We start from the raw sequence: 15,323 nt of genomic DNA, 5'->3' as shown, positions 1-15,323 counted from the left end.
CCCCAAAGCCCCAGGCCCTGGTTCTGACATCTCTCTGGGCACACGCTGGAGAGCAGAACAGGGTCATTCCAAGATGACAAGGAGAGCCAAAGCCACCACCCTGCCTGCACCTGGGTACTGGACGAGTGGGCCTGGGAGGCAGCAGCTACCAGCTCCAATCCTGGTCATGCCCTGGCACCACCATATCAGCCCTGAGGAGTCACTCCATGGTCCCATCTGTACTAGTAACTAACGCCAATAAGCGGTTTCCTGCCAACCACACGTGTCCATGAATGTGCTTTGTAAACTATGAAGAGCTGTCCATACGTCTACCTGGCCACCAAGTAGACAGTGGGCGGCATGGCTGATGACCGGCCATGTGCTCCCCTGGCCAACCCGCTCCCAGCATCCTGAAGGAGATGGTTCAGTCAGGATTGTGGCCACCTGGGCATTGGGGAGAGCTGGCCATCCCCCAGGGCTGTCCCCAAGGGCAGCACCACCCTCTCTCTCCCAGGAGCTGTACCTCGGATGGTGTTAAGGGCCTCGGGGGCCGTGGGGGCCTTGGGGAAAGGCCTGTGGATCAGGTGGGGCTGGGCAAGAGCCCAGGGTGGCACCAGCTCCCGGTGCTGCATCTTCACTGGCTGGATGTAGAACAGGTCTGCACCCACCAGGATGTCACCCTCCTAGAGAAGAGAGAGCAGCCTGGCACGGAGCCCACGTGCCCCACTTCAGGACAGAGCCTCCCAGGGACGTGACAGCCCTGGGCCCCACAGACCTGCCCTGAGCTCTCTCCAAGTGTGACGTCCCCAGGCCCGTCCCTGTGGGACAGCTAGGGATCCATGCCTTGCTGGGGCCGTGCCTACTGCTTCCACCTGCCACCAGCCCCCCACTGCCCACTCTCCAGGCCTCCCTCACGTCCTGGCCTCTGGGCCCCAAGCTGTAGGCCTGGTAAAGACACCGGTGGGATCCCATGTGTACAGACACAAGAGGGGGTCTCAAGGACTAGCGAGGCCCGTGCTAATGAACAGCACAGCGGTCAGCAGCCTGATCCCGAGTAGCACGTGTCCCAGCCCATGCTGGGCCACCCAAGGCAGCAACCATGGAGGGGCATTGGGCTTTCCCCAGAACGACGTGGATGGCTCTAGCTTGACTGATACATAGTGACAAATTTACATGGACACCTGACACCAGTCCTCTCGACAACCCAGGACAGCTCGCCATTTCTCAGTGGAAGCCCTGAGATCCAATGGAGTGACTGGTCCATGGCCATGTGGATGACTGCCAGGCCCTGGTTCTTCCCATCCCGTGGTCCCCTGTATTCGCACCTGGCTCTGCCCCCCTGCTAGTCCGGTGGTCTTGGGGAACCCAGACAGCTTTCCTGAGCCTCAACGGAACATGCCCTTGCAGGGCCTGGCACGTGGCAAAGACCTGATGTTGTTGTCCTCTCACACCTTCGGATGGAGGGCCTGTTCACACCACGGGGGTCCCACCAAGCCCAACCTCAGTATGGTCTTGCCCTGGTGCTCACCAAGTGGCCTGAGCAGTAAGTGACCCTGGCCGCGGCCCCCAGGGGCAGCAGGGGGCGGCCCCCCAAGAAGCAGAGATGGGGCAGCCGCCTCAGGAGCTGGAGGGAGGCGTTCAGGACGAGCTCGCTGGTGAAGGAGGTGGTAAAGAGGCTCCATTCAGGCGGGAAGGAGATGGTGAAGAGCTGTCCCCAGATGTGCAGGGAGCAGCTCAGGGCCCGGCAGGGAGGCACCCCGGGCCCATCTTCACAGATGCAGCTGAGCGGGGCCACATCAAATGGGGGTGCTGCAGGAGAGAGGAAGCTGCCTGGCCCAGCCCTGCTGAGCCCTCTGGGTCTTCCTGCCTGGGACAGGGGGCCCCAGTTCATTCCCCTTTGGTGAGTGGGCATGAGGGCTGGCCTGGAAGCCCAGGGAGAGAGGGGGCAGCCTGAGTTCAAATCCAACTCCTCCCAGCTTGCAGGGTGGTGGACTGCAAGTTGCCTCTCCAATCTAGGCCTCACTCCTGGGGGAAGACCGGCGTTCAGTGCCCTAGCCTCACCCCATGACAGGCTTTCACCAATGGTGGCATGAACCCTAACAGGCAAAGCAGGTACGAGCACAGCCTCTGTGGCCTCTATGAACAGCAAGCGCCCAAGGCCAGCCTCACCATCCTTCTCCACCATGTGCCTCACTCCTAAGTAGCCCCCCGGAGGCCTTAGGGACCCCAGGCCCCAGGAAGGGCACAGCTGCAGGGACCTGGGGTCCTGATAACAGTGTCCAGTCCCCACCCTCCACACCTAGGCAGCCCCAAGCAGGGCTCTGTTTGCCTTTGGCCCAGGCCACAGAGAATTCAGTCACAAGCGGGACACCCCTTATTTCTCTCCACCCTAATCACGAGCCCCACCCCCACCTCTGGTTCCCAGCAGCCTTTAGATCAGTGGCCCAACTTGGAGAAGGGGGCGGGCACCCCACAGTAGCCCACAGACAGGGCGGAGAACGACAGAGAGGCTCTGGCTGGAGCCTGAGCCAGCGCCTATCTTGTTTCTCACAGAAGGGATAAATATTTCCATCCATGACCAGAAACCTCCAGAGCTCCTGCAGCTCCGCCAGCCTGCGGGAGGCCCCAGGGTAAAAGGGACCAGCTAATTAGTGACCATTTCCTTGAGATATTGAGCAGAAGCTTGGGGTCAGAATACCAGGACCAGATTCTATGGCCTTGGCAGAAGCCCGGAGCTAATTAGCAGGAATGATGGCAGCCCCTTGGACCTCCTCCCAGCAGAGCCCGGACTCCAGGAGGACATGCCCCGCAGGCTCTGGGGAGCACCCCCTGCTAAGAAGACTCTAGGACACGTACCTTTTAGGGTAGCTTCAGGGCCAAAATAAGAAGTCACTTCCTCCGGGTCCAAAGCCTGAAGAAATTGCTGCAAGACCAAAAGGACAAGAGAAGAGGGAGAGGAAGAGGGAGTGAGAGAGGCAAGGCAAGCAGACGAGAGAAGCAAGGAATTGACATGGCGGTTGCGGGGACACATTGAGAAGCCCATTCCTTCAGCAGCAAGCACACTTCATGCCCGGAACCCCAAGCTCCGATCTTCCCCCCCACCCCAGTGCACACCCCAAAGCTGAAAGAACACCCCCACTCTGCCCAAAGGCTGCTTAGGCAGCCCCCTCCCTCCCCAGGGCACCCTCCTTCAGCACCCAGAAGAGCCCCAGGGCTCCTGCAGACTCACCCACCTGCTGGAAATCGGAGAGTCCCCAGCAGCCCAGGAGAAAGAAGACAGATGTGAGAATTGCCCCCACACCTCTCCCCCAGGGGCGAGGCTCCCTCATCTTCAGGAAAGCCAGCCTGGAGCAGAGGGAGAGAGCCTTTTGACTGGAAATCTGGCTGGGGTGGATTGTGGTAGACCCCACGGGGCAGTGGGCGGGGAGAGGAAGCTGTGTTTACTCTTGGGAGCTTCCTCCCAGGGCAGGGGCCAAAGAGTGGGCAGCCTGCAAGCTCTTGTACTCCTTGGTCCAGAGCACCAGATCCTACCCCCACCCCCTACCCCAACGACGGGGCTGGGCCAGGCAGCACGGCCAGGAGGTGACGGCGCTGGACCAGGGATCTTGCAGAAGTGAATTCAGGTGTGATTCTGTAACTGGGGCTGGGTTACTGTCCCCTGACTGAGAGGCTGTACATTCCAGCCTCTGACAAACTGCTCTTCCACTGACACTCCCTGATCCGTCCTGCATTCCAGTACTTATTCCCTTTGTCGATCTAAAATTGTCAGGAGGCCACAATTACACAAGCACCTTTATCTGGGATCCAACAATTGCAATTCAGAGCACAGAGATTTGGATCACAATCCAAACAGTGCCCCACTAGGGAGCAAAAGTCGGGGGCATTCACAGCAAAAATAGGCCGGCTGTGTACACTGCTTACAGAGGATTTTTTATTGGTGTTGGCAACAGATGGGAAACCTTTATGTTATAAATCTCGACTAAGGCCCTCAGTGAGCAGTCTTCCACCCACCGTAGGATGGTTGTAAGTGGTCAGGATAGGTCCCTGTAGGCCCCTGCAGCATTTGCACTTTGGCCCAGTCCAAAAGTTCACAGTTCCACTGGTGAGAATGGGGAAGATGTGCATGTGGCCCATCTCCTTCATGGACTCCCAGTTCCGTTTATTTATTTTTTAAAAAGACTTTATTTATTTATTCATGAGAGAGGCAGAGACACAGGCAGAGTTGCAGGGAGCCTGATGTGGGACTTGACCCCAGGACTCCAGGATCATGCTCTGGGCCGAAGGCAGGCGCTAAACCGCTGAGCCACCCAGGGATCCCCTCCTGGCTCCATTTAAAAACCCCTCGACGTAAGTACTGTGTTTCATTTCACCCTTCTCACCCAGTGCAGATTCTGGGTCCCCCTGTATACTTACGTCCTACAAACACTCCTCTGTCTTACTTCCTCCCTCTCAGCTACTATTCTGTGTCTGCCCCCCTGAAAGACAGTCACAGAACCAGGTGAGGTGGCACCATGCTCCCCTCAGCATCACAGATCACCTGGCAGCCCATTTCACTTTCTGGAAGGTTCTTGGTCACACTCTTCATGCTCCCTTACACCTCCAGGACACCCCCTCACCCAAAACCCAGCTGGCAGCTGGCAGCTGGCAGCTGGCAGGGCGATTGTGCAGGTTTCCTGCCTCCTTGTCCTCTGTTAGCTGGGGGCGGGGGCTGCAGGATTCCATCCTGGGCCAGTCTGCTTTCCCTTCTCAGGCCAGATCTTCATGATTGCCTGAGGCTCTCCCTGCCCATCTTGCACTTCTTCCTTCACCTTTCCCAGGTACAGCATCCCAATTTATGCCATGCGTTCCTGACCATCTCTGTGACTGCTCCTTGGAGACCCAGATGGACACATTGCCCTAATCCAAGCTCATCACCGGGGCCCTGGGCATGGGTCATTGGCTCCTGCCTGGCCTCCCTGCATGCATGCTTGTTCTCTTTCTCTCTCTCACACGCCCTCCCCATCCCACTTCTCACAGTGCCAGTGTTCTCTAAAGAACTCAAGTCAGACTGCATCACCCCCCAGCTCTAAAGTAGTCGATGGCATCCCCTTGCCCTTAAGATGTCCAAACACTTCCCGGCAGCCTGGGAAGCTCTGTAATCAGATTAGACTGGCCCCTGCTGTCGCTCTGCCTGCAGAGCTAAGCCTGCCCCCTTGGCACACGGAGACAGCCACACTGGCTTCCTCTTCCTCAGGTACCTCAAGGGTCTTGCTGTCTTCCCTCTGCGTCCTGGTTTCCTGTCCAAGTGTGCACGCACGTGTCACTTGCTCATTCAGAAATAAAAATCAGTGCGCCCAATTAAATTTCAATTTGGGGGTCACCTGGGTGCCTCAGGGGTTGAGCGTTCGTCCTCCCTTTGGCCCAGAGCGTGATCCTGGAGACCCGGGATCGAGTCCCACGTCGGGCTCCCTGCCTGGAGCCTGCTTCTCCCTCTGCCTGTGTCTCTGCCTCTCTCTGTGTGTCTCTCACGAATAAATAAGTACAACCTTTAAAAATTCTTTAGATTTCGCATAAACACCGAACACTGTCGGCATTCGTGTTAGTATGTCCCAAACGTTGTAACTACTGAATGGGGCACATTCACACTGAAAACTGTTCTTCCCCCCGCCTCCCGCAGGTCGTCTGCCCGCCCCGGCCCTGCCTCAACCTCCCGCCCCCATCCGGGCCCCCCGCAGCCTCGTCCCCTTCCCTGCAGGGCAGCTCCTGGTACCCGGGGCCTCCGGCGTCCCCCCTCCGCGAGAGCCCCCACCCCCGCACGCACACGCAGCCGGAGGCTCTCGGAAGCCGAGGCTCCTCCGCGGGATGAACCAGGCCCCGCGGGGCCAAGCTGGGGGTGCGGGGGATTCACCGTCCCCGCGGCGCCGCAAGGTCATACACAGCGTCGTTACGATGCATCCTCGGTGCTCTCGGCGGGGGCTCAGCGGCCTCGGCAGCCCCGTGTCTCAGTTTACCCTCTGAGGTAGGCCCCGCCCCGGCCCCCGCCCCCCGCCCCCGCCCCCGCCCCCGGCCCCGCCCAGCCCACCAGCGCCCTCTCGCGGCCGTCTGCCTTCCCCGCGCTCGGCCAGCCCAGTCGCGGTGCTACACTCACGGCGGCCCCCCAGTTCCTTTCCGGCGCCCTCGTTTCTCATCCCCGCCCCGGCTCTCGGTAAGATCCTCGGCCACCCCGAGCCCTGCCCTCGGTCGTGGAGCCTGGACGCCGCTCGCTGGGGCGGTGGGCCTTCTCCCAGGAGGGCGGAGAGGCCCTGCCCCGCCCCGGGCCCTGCGGAACCAGGGGCGGAGGCCGGGTTTCCAGCGGGCCGGGGAGAGATGAGCGCTTCCGGGGCCTGGGGCGCACGAGCCGCGGCGCGCGGGGTCGCTTCCGGGGTGCGGGAGGCCGGCGTCCGCGGCGTGCGGGGCGCCGGGGGCGTGGGCCTGCGCTCGGCGGGCAGAGCCCGGCTCCGGGCCCGGGCGGCGAGGCCCCGGGCCCCCCCCCCCGCCCCCGGCATGGCCAAGGCGCTGCCCTCCAGGCGCGCCCCGGGCGACCCCCAGGCTGAGCCGGGCCTCGGCCTGAAGCTGCCTCGGAAGAAAAGCAGGAAGAAGAGACTCTGGAAAAGCAAACGGCGAGAAGCGGGCGAGGGGGCGGGAGGCGGCCGCAGGGTCGTCGTGGGGCGGCCTCCGGAGGCGCCGGAGGACTTCTCCCGAAACTGGAGGGCGCTGCAGGAGGTGCGATTGGGCGGCCCCGCGGACGGAGGGCGCAGGCCGCTGGGCAGGGCAGGGGAGGGCAGGGCAGGGCAGGGGAGGGCGACGTGGGGCCCCGGCTGGCCGGGCGGGCGGGCGGGCGGGCGGATGGGATCCCCGCGGTTCCGAGGGTGCCCCCAGGCCCCCGCCCTCGCGCGGCGTGGACCCGGCGTGGACCCGCGGCCTGGCTCCTGCACGTGCCTGTTTCCCGCAAGCCCGCGCGTGCCACGGGCCCCGTTGCGGCCTCCCGCTTACAGGTGGAGCCCCTGCCCTGCAGGCCAGGGGAGCCTGCCGCCTCTGGGCCTCCAGGCCCAGCTCCCCCGTGGATGTTCCTTTCCGCCGGGTGCTGTTCCTTGTAGTTCAGTCATAAATTCGCGGGGCCGCCCTTGGAGTTAGCTGCTGGGGAAACTGAGGCCCGGAGCTTAAGGGATGGAATCGTCCCACGGCTAGTGAAGACGGGGCGCCGGGGTGCAGATTCACACTTCGGCGTCATGTGTGCCTTGCTGCTGGTGACCTGCAGAGCCTTCCACGGGTTCCTGGACTCTGTTCTACAGCCTCCGGGCTTCTGGAGCCTCCTAGCACGGCCGGTGTCTTGGGATGGGAGGCCCCGACCGCCTGCCCCGGGGGACAGGACTAATGAGCTTCCTTCAGGAAACCCCCCCGGGTTCTGTGCAATTTCTTGGGGTGTGACTCTGCCTTTCTCTTTCCCCGGAGAAAGTAAAGCAAGATTGAATGAGGGGGAAGGATGGTGGTTATGGGGGAAACATCGTATTTTCTCTACTTCCTATAAGAAAGTAAATCCTGCGTTCCTAAGCGTGTGTAGAAGTGAGTAGGCACCCAGGTCATCGTGCCCCAGCGCACTGCCACGTGACCAGCGTCGCTGTGGTTGAGAACAGCCGTGCTGGGGACAGGAGCACAGCGGGGAGGTTGGGCTGGAAGAACCCCGAGAGCCCTCCTTGCACAACAGCAGCAGCAGTAAGGCCGCTGGCCGCTCGTCAGCCTCCCCCAGTTTGACAGACACTCTCTGTGGAACATACGCCCCTTCCCCCTCCTGAGACCCCATTGGCGAGAGCATACCAAGAGATCTTGGTAAGGAAGTGGTTTCCATACTGCAGCTGGTTGGCCCAGTCTGTGGGAGAAGTAACTCTAACTGTAAACAGGTTGCTTATCGTCCCCTTGGGCTCAGACTGAAGTCTCTGTCCCTTCAATAGGTACTTAAGATGCAGACACAGTTTGAAGTGTAGGAACGAGGAAGCAGATCTCAAATCATGCACTGGAGTCAGATAAGCCAGGAAACTTTCACCGTGTGTGACTTCAGATGGGAGTGGTAAGGGGCTTTTCCCAGACCCTTTGAAACTGCATCTCAGTGATGGTGGAAGCAGCCATACGTAGATGTGACTGATGCGTACGAGTGTATGTACACACGTAAGGCTTTTCAATCTCTTGTGTGTGATTTCCAAATCTAAACGTGTCCTGTATTTTATTTTGGGTCCTATTAGCTCCTGAAACAAAAAACACAAGCCCCGGAAAAGCCTCTCGTCTCTCAGACAGATTCCAAAAAGCAGCCCGGGATTACCCAACAAAAGAGAAAAGCGGTCCTAGATAAAGCACAGAGAAGTAAGGTGGAGATGAAGACCACAGACCCAGGGGCCACTGGCAGTGACTCTCTTGCTTCAGGATCTCCAGGGAAAAGGAAGGTGCCAGCACCTCCCACAAAGGCCAGCAGAGCAGAGCACAGTGAGAAAGGAGCCAAGAAAAGGACAAACGGTGACATTTCTCCAAGAGGAGGAGACATCAAGTGTGGAAAGTGGAAATGGAAAGCTAAGGAGGTGCCTGTGGCCTTGACCCCGGCCCTGCCCACCAAGTAAGTACAGGTGGCGTCTGCCTGGGCCAAACTCTGGTGACCCAGCTGGTCACCTCCACCCCCCTGTGCTGCAGGGGGGGCCTGTGTCCTCAGGGAGGCCTAGGCTGGTGGCTCCTGCACTCCCTCCATCACCTTACCCCACTGCTATTTCTTGGCTTATCCCTCGTTTCCCCTAGGATAAAGCCATAGTGAGGGAAGGCCCTGCTTGATAACTGTTGAATCTCCAGGGCCTAGAGCAGCTTGGCCCTTAGTAGGCCTCCAGTAAAGATATGTGGGATGAATGAATGCCACAGCCAGAAAGACCTGAGTTTCAAACCAATTTCTGCATCTTGCAAGTCAGATGCTCTGGTGTAAGCTCCTGACATCCCATGACCTCAGTATGGTCATCTGTGATACTGGGGGTGGGGAGCGGGTATGAGATGCGATGTGTTGGCTCAGCACCTGGTGGTTACTCAGTAGACCCTGTGTGGATCACTCATGTGGGGCAGGCAGACCAAGAGCCAGTGGCTGCCTCTGCGTGGCTTGGCTGGAAGTGGCATGGTCGTAAGTCAGGCTGGTGGCGAGTCGCCTGGGTTGCTGAAGGTTCCAGGAAAGAGGGGTTTGAGTGCCGGCCATGTGTCACTGTGCCAGGGACACCTTCTGGAAATGGAGCAGGTGCGACAGGGCCCTCCCCCTTGACGCTGACAGTCAAGCAGGAGAGACCACCAAACTGAAATTACTCCAGTGATTCTGTAAATGTGGTCAGGATAAACTAAAGGAGGGAGAAGCTTCTGGGAGCAAAAGGCCAGAGCAACGTGGCCAGAGGTGGGGTCAGGAAGAGATTTCTAATAAGGAAAAGGCATTTAGCTGAGCCCGAGAGACCGAGTTTCCCAGGTGGGAATGGTCACCCTTGCGTGTGCATCTAGCCTTGAGGCCTCAATGTGACGACACTAGAGGTTGCTGGTGGGCGAAGTGGGGGGAGCTGGGCAGGGATGTCTGGGTTTCCATTTCCTACTCCTTGGAAATGTTCCTTACTAAGTGTTCCATGATGAACCTACTACTTCCTTGACATGGGGGAAAAAAAAGTTAGTACTCATTATACCTGGGTTGTATGTTTGTAATTTACGTCCTTTTTGTTTACTTGTAGTTCCTAATTTCTGGATAACGAGCTCATCCTGTAACTAAAAAGAAAAGCAGGGTGCCATGCTGGGCAAACAGCAGGAGTAGCTGGGCCGTTGGGTGCCGACCCCTCCCCCCCCCAGCTGTACCAGCACCTCCACTGACGAGCGTGCCTGGCCTGTTCTCTGCATTTTATTTATTTATTTATTTTTAAAAGATTTTATTAGTTTATTCATGAGAGGCACAGAAAGAGGCAGAGACATAGGCAAAGGGAGAAGCAGGCTCCATTGCAGGGAGCCTGATGTGGGACTTGATCCCAGGACTCCAGGATCATGCCCTGAGCCGAAGGCAGACGCTTAACCACTGAGCCACCCAGACGTCCCTGTTCTCTGCCTTTTAGAGAAGACATCTGGTTTGATGATGTTGACCCCGCGGATATCGAAGCAGCCATGGGCCCAGAAGCAGCCAGGATAGCAAGACAGCAGCTGGGGCAGAGTGAGAGCAGCATCACACTGGTGAAGGAGCAGGCCTTCAGCGGGTATGCACACAGGGCCGGGGCCCCCGGCAGCACTGAGCCCAAAAGGGCAAGGGTTTGGGGAAGGAGCTCTGTCCTCCCCGACTTGAATCAGGCAGGCGCCACCCTGTCCTTCGAGGAGTGTTGAGCACAGAGAGCTGGTCCCTCGAGCAGTGGTGAGGGGTGGAGAACTTTAGGTGCCAATTGCTGGGTCCTGCCGTGTTGGTTAAACTGGAACCTTTGGTTCCTTTCAGCCTGACGAGAGCCTTAGCCATGGACTGTGAGATGGTGGGCGCAGGCCCCAAGGGGGAAGAGAGCGTCGCTGCCCGCGTGTCTATTGTGAACCAATATGGGAAGTGTGTTTATGACAAGTACGTCAAGCCCACCCAGCCGGTGACGGACTACAGGACGGCGGTCAGCGGGATCCGGCCAGAAAACCTCAAGCAGGGTGGGTCCTCCCAGCTCATGAGCACGGAGGAGAAGCAATGCCTGAGTCCCTTCTCCCTTTTTTTTTTTTTTAAGATTTTATTTATTTATTCATGAGAGAGAGAGAGAGGCAGAGACACAGGCAGAGGGAGGGGCAGGCTCCATGCAGGGAGCCCAACGTGGGACTCAATCCTGGGTCTCCAGGATCACACCCTGGGCCGATGGCAGGCGCTAAACCACTGGGCCACCCGGGCTGCCCTCCCTTCTCCCTTTTTATTTTGTTAAGTAGCCTCTTTACTTAGCGTGATGCTTAAACTCACGAACCCAAGATCGAGTTGCACGCTCCAGCGACCAAGCCAGCCAGGTACCCCCTCTTTTTCTCTATGTCCCCTTTCTGTTGGGAGCATTCGCCACCGCAAGAGTCCCGAAGGGTGACCCATTTTCAGATGGCTCTTGGGCACATTTGTGTCCCTGCCTCTGTGTCACCCAGAGAGTATATGCTGGTGTGGGGGGCAGGAGAGCAGGTAGACCCTACAGGGTCTCGTCTTTGTGAGGATTTTCGGAAGCCATGCAAAGGTCTGAGCAGTGAGAGGCCCAGCTCAGCTTCTAACAGGTTCCTTCTGGCTGTGGTGTCGAAAATAGACTCCTAGGTAGGCCCATGAGGCTGGAAATAGGAAGAGGAGGCATGTGCTAGTGGTGACCTGGTGGGGGGCGGCCCAAACCCAGATGTACCCTGAAGGCAGAGTCTGTAGGTTTTCTGATGGATTGGATGTGGGGGAGGAGGAACAGAAAGGCCCCCAGGGTGACTCCGAGATTAGTGACCTGGAGAGGTCCTGGAAGCTTTCAGGATTGAGGTCACTGTCCCTTCTGCCCCATGCAGTCTCCTTTCTGCAGCTCTCAGGTCCCCTCTGTACATCCAACCAACAAGTGGTGCTGCAGCCTGACCAGCCCCTCAGCTCCAGGCCCTGACAGGTCCTGCTCAAGGTGGGCTGCCCCTGATCTCATCTCCTCTGTTGGGGACAGGTGGGGTCACGGGGTGACCCGACCCTTCCCTTGGCAGGAGGGGGTGGGGTGACCCCAAGGGCATCTGCTAGGAGAGCAGGCACACTGCTCCCTGTGGGGCTGAGTGTCTGGAGCAGCACTCCACCATCCCTGGTGAAGGACCATTTTTGTTTTTATTTCCAGTTGGAAAGCTTGAAATCCCAGCCTGATTCTTACAAGATTCAACAGTTAAAATTATTGTTGGGTGGCTCTGAGTGCTTCTGAAAGCCCACCCTCGTCCACGTTGCTAAAAACCACTTCTTCGTTTTGCTTGTCAGGAGAAAAATTCGAAGTCGTTCAGAAGGAGGTGGCAGACATGCTGAAGGGCCGCATTCTGGTCGGACATGCGCTGCATAACGACCTGAAGGTACTGCTGCCTGCTGCATGCACGCCTCATGCCGTGGAGGGGCTTGTAGGCCATAGTCACAGTACCAGGTGCAACTTAGCGAGTTTTTTCCCCTGTCCTGGGAGTAGTGCTAGGCATTTTTCAGTTCTTTAAAAGGCGTCTGAGGCCTTCATGCTCCTGTTGTAGGCGCTAGAAGCGAGGTGCTGTGGGTTATGCGACATGCCCACTGCTCAAGCACATTACATGGAGAGGAGCCAGGCTGCTGCCTCTGCAGCTTCCACCCAACTGGCCAGGCCTGGGACTCCACAGAGGTCAGAGCGCCGGCTGGGGCTCCTCTTGTCTCCCCAGAAGGGGCCACTTCTGGTGCCCCAGAGGCTGTGACGTTCAGCCTCTGCTCCTTGAGGGTCTCTGCTATGGGCGGAACTGAGCCACCTTAGATGAAAGCAGCAGGGCAGGCAGAGTGGGAGGCTGCCCTTTCTGGGCATGGCGTTTCCATGGAACCCTGGAGTTCTCAGACATTTCAGGCACCCTGGAATGTCAGCCTGTGTTGCCTTTTGAAATTTTGAAGTATTGAAACTGCCGGCAGGTCCTCTACCCACTGCAATGCGGTGCTACAGACCCTCAGTGGCCACCTCCCTACTGGTCCTGCAGCCCCTTTGCGCCTGCCCCATCTCTGGTGATGTGGGCGCACTTGTGTCCAGCCCTCTCCTGAGGTCCTAGGATGAGCTGCTACAATCTGTTATCCCCCCCGACGTCCTGCCTGTGTGACACCCGCTGACAATGCAAGAACGCTGTGCTCACTGGTCAAGTGGTGGCTGCTGGTCTCCTGTTTCCCTGGCTTTGAGACTGAGGCTTTATTAATGGGGTTCTTAGGTTTGGGAATGGTCTTCGGACAGCGTGATAGCTTTCTATCACAAGTCCGAGTTCATATCAGTCCCCTTTTACCTGAGTGTGTTTTGCATCAGGGTCCCTTGAGAGGCACCTTGAGAGGAGGGAGCCCCGCCACTGCGCTCAAACAACTGTGACCATCCTTCTTCTCTTCTTCCAGGTACTGTTTCTTGATCACCCAAAAAAGAAGATTCGGGACACACAGAAATACAAACCTTTCAAGAGTCAAGTGAAGGTACTTACAATGAGTGGGGCTCTATACGTCACAGTTGTTCTCCTGGTTTGTGTAATGGTTCTGGTTTTGGTTTGGGGTTGTCTTAAGTTTTGAAACTCAAAGGTTAAAAGGGAAAAAAGTATAGAGTTCTGCTGAGGGCTGCCCCCAGAGGTCCATGTGAGCAGGAGCAGATTCTTCCAGCCCCGATCTCTGCAAGAAGACCCCCACCATTTCAGGGGAGCTGCCGCCCTCAGATCTGCTGTAGCAGGAGGCCTGAGGCTAGAAGAGAGATGCAGACTCCGCCTGGGTCCTCCTCTCCGGGCTGACTGTGGGTGTCACCAGCCCTGGAGGCCACGGCACCTCTGGTGAAGGCCTCAGTAGGTGACTCCCCTAACTCCCCGCCCAGTGCAGTGCCCAGCAGCCCTAGGGCAGAGCCCGCAAAGGCCTGCACCCCAGTGTGGCTGTGTGCTTTCCTCTCTCCCCTGGCAGAGTGGGCGGCCATCTCTGAAGCTGCTTGCAGAGAGAATCCTGGGGATAAAGGTGCAGCAGGCAGAGCACTGTTCGGTAAGTGTGTCCTGGGGGGACTGTCCTCAGGATCAGGGGCCATCCCTGACCATACAACCAAGGTGCCCTGTCAGGGACCTGGATAACTTAGTTGTAGGAGGCCTCTGGTCCCTAAAAGTGAGATGGCACAGCAGGCTCACAGAGCGTTCCTAAATTCTGAATGTTTGTTTACGTTTAGCTAATTAACATTTAAACACAAAAAAGTACCATCATTGCAGCTTTTTGGAGAAAAAGTCCCCCACCTAGGTTGAAGGTCTTTTAGGGTGACATGGCCCCAGCTAGTCCCTGGGCCTCGTGACAGGCTGCAGTGTGGGGGCTAAGGAGTGCTGGTGCCAGGCTGCTGGCCCCTGGAACCCAGCCCCCACATCATGGCATCACACTCAGAGATGTCCTCCCGCCTACGTGTCCGTGTGTCTGTCCTTGCCCTTCCTTAGGTTCCTTTTTTCCCCCATAAGTGAGGCACCAGGGTCACCAAAGCCTGGCCAAGATCGAGTCCCTAAACTGCTGCCTGGCTTGGCTTTTTTGTGTGCGTGTCTGGTCCTCGGGCCTGGCAGTTGTGGGGTTAGGTGGTCTATAGCCGTGCGTGTCACCTGCTCAGACAGTCACAGTAGTGTTCTGTGTCCCCTAGATTCAGGATGCCCAGGCAGCAATGAGACTGTACATCCTGGTGAAGAAGGAGTGGGAGAGCACGGCACAGGACAAGCACCCCACAGCCCCCACTCCAGACAGCAGCAGTGTCTCCGTCCACAGGCGCTTGTGACCAAGCATGGGACAGCTTGGGTCTCCCCAGAGCAGCAGCTGTGTCAAAACACGTTCACTGTCCTGGTGGCAGGGCGTGTAGTCCGGGACTTGGGCTGGGCAGCATGGGCAGGAGCGTCTGTCCTGGGCACAGCCAGAGATGGCTGGTGGGGACTGATGGAGGGAGGTACCTGCTGCCACTGCAGTGTGGCAGCAGCCTTGCCAGGGACTTGCCTGGTCCCAGGGGTGGGAAGTACCCACTCCTGGGTTTGCAGCGCCTTCCTCGGAGGAGGCCCCTCTTCCCTCTGAGTCCGGTCACGTAAAGAACTCTGCTGGACTCCTGGACCTGGCCCTGTCTCGGAGTCGGCTATGGCTGCCTTTGGACTTAGGGAGATTTTCCAAGAGCGCCATCCCCTTCTCACCCCCGTGTCCCGCCCCCCCCCCCCCCCCCGCCCGTGTGTAGACCTACCAAGTTTAAACAGAAGGGCAGGGCCCACAGTGGCGGCAAGGCTCAGGCTGTCTAAGCTCAGTGACAGCAGTCGCTCCCAGAGGTGGTGCCTCTCCCCCTCTAAGATGGACGTGCCGATCCGACCCCCAGCCATTGGGCTGGAGCATCCCGTGGGTTTGACCCCAGGTGTGCTGGTCTTTCTGAGAACAATTGGGGGGCTACAAGTCGCACTTGGTGCATGAAACCCTGGGCCACCTGACCGCTGCACAACGAAGGCCCAAACCCACTGAGAACATTTAACATAAATGCAGGTTTTTACTGGAGGTGAAGTTTGTGGAGGTTACTGTTTCCCTCGTTTAGGATGGCCCCAAAGGCCCACTGTGTCCAGCTGCCTCCCTGAGCGGGCCAGCGCTAAGGCCTGTGTGGCGTCTGCCAATGCAAGCCCGC

The 15,323-nt window shown here is 58.3% G+C and overlaps 2 protein-coding genes across 19 annotated transcripts in view; one reads left to right on the top strand and one right to left on the bottom strand.

Annotated features, from left to right (window-relative positions):
* Nucleotides 1–5,952, bottom strand: part of ADAMTS13 (ADAM metallopeptidase with thrombospondin type 1 motif 13) — a 30,416-nt gene extending 24,464 nt beyond the window's left edge. For 13 of the 16 annotated variants that reach the window (XR_008665089.1, XR_008665090.1, XR_008665092.1 and 10 more), the window contains exons 1-6: nt 5,340–5,613; nt 4,393–4,454; nt 3,213–3,324; nt 2,836–2,902; nt 1,508–1,788; nt 503–662 (exon numbers count right to left, since the gene is read on the bottom strand). Coding sequence is in view for 13 of the 16 variants with exons in the window: in XM_055330314.1 (XP_055186289.1) it covers nt 503–662; nt 1,508–1,788; nt 2,836–2,902; nt 3,213–3,308 (604 nt within the window). In the remaining 3 variants the exon portion in view is untranslated. Of the gene's footprint in view, nt 1–502; nt 663–1,507; nt 1,789–2,835; nt 2,903–3,212; nt 3,325–4,392; nt 4,492–5,339; nt 5,614–5,779 lie in introns of those variants that run through there. The other 3 variants (XM_055330213.1, XM_055330221.1, XM_055330275.1) reach the window with 3 other exon arrangements.
* Nucleotides 5,953–6,347: 395 nt separating this feature from the next.
* On the top strand, nt 6,348–15,199 carry REXO4 (REX4 homolog, 3'-5' exonuclease). Of its 3 annotated transcripts, XM_055334065.1 has the most exons (9): nt 6,939–7,824; nt 7,947–8,062; nt 8,235–8,599; nt 10,098–10,235; nt 10,466–10,659; nt 11,957–12,045; nt 13,073–13,147; nt 13,616–13,690; nt 14,319–15,199. In XM_055334065.1, exons 2-9 carry the CDS (start codon nt 8,054–8,056, stop codon nt 14,448–14,450), a joined length of 1,077 nt encoding a protein of 358 aa, XP_055190040.1. In that variant the 5' UTR covers nt 6,939–7,824; nt 7,947–8,053; the 3' UTR covers nt 14,451–15,199. The 3 variants fall into 3 exon arrangements, with proteins under 3 accessions (XP_055190025.1, XP_055190034.1, XP_055190040.1); XM_055334050.1 differs by lacking the exons at nt 6,939–7,824; nt 7,947–8,062 and adding an exon at nt 6,348–6,720; XM_055334059.1 differs by lacking the exons at nt 6,939–7,824; nt 7,947–8,062; nt 10,098–10,235 and adding an exon at nt 6,348–6,720.
* The last annotated feature ends 124 nt before the right edge of the window (nt 15,200–15,323 follow it).

The sequence above is a fragment of the Nyctereutes procyonoides genome, unplaced genomic scaffold, assembly GCF_905146905.1.
Source record: "Nyctereutes procyonoides isolate TBG_1078 unplaced genomic scaffold, NYPRO_anot_genome, whole genome shotgun sequence".
In the NCBI taxonomy this organism is placed as follows: domain Eukaryota; kingdom Metazoa; phylum Chordata; class Mammalia; order Carnivora; family Canidae; genus Nyctereutes; species Nyctereutes procyonoides.
This window is presented reverse-complemented; position numbering and strand designations above follow the sequence as displayed.

Bases quoted from the DNA above. Each gene is read 5' to 3' on its own strand.
- REXO4 (XM_055334050.1), top strand. From the start codon at position 6,502: ATGGCCAAGGCGCTGCCCTCCAGGCGCGCCCCGGGCGACCCCCAGGCT. The intron at 12,046-13,072 runs GTACTGCTGCCT...CTCTTCTTCCAG, and splicing joins CGCTGCATAACGACCTGAAG to GTACTGTTTCTTGATCACCC. The intron at 13,148-13,615 runs GTACTTACAATG...CTCCCCTGGCAG, and splicing joins CTTTCAAGAGTCAAGTGAAG to AGTGGGCGGCCATCTCTGAA.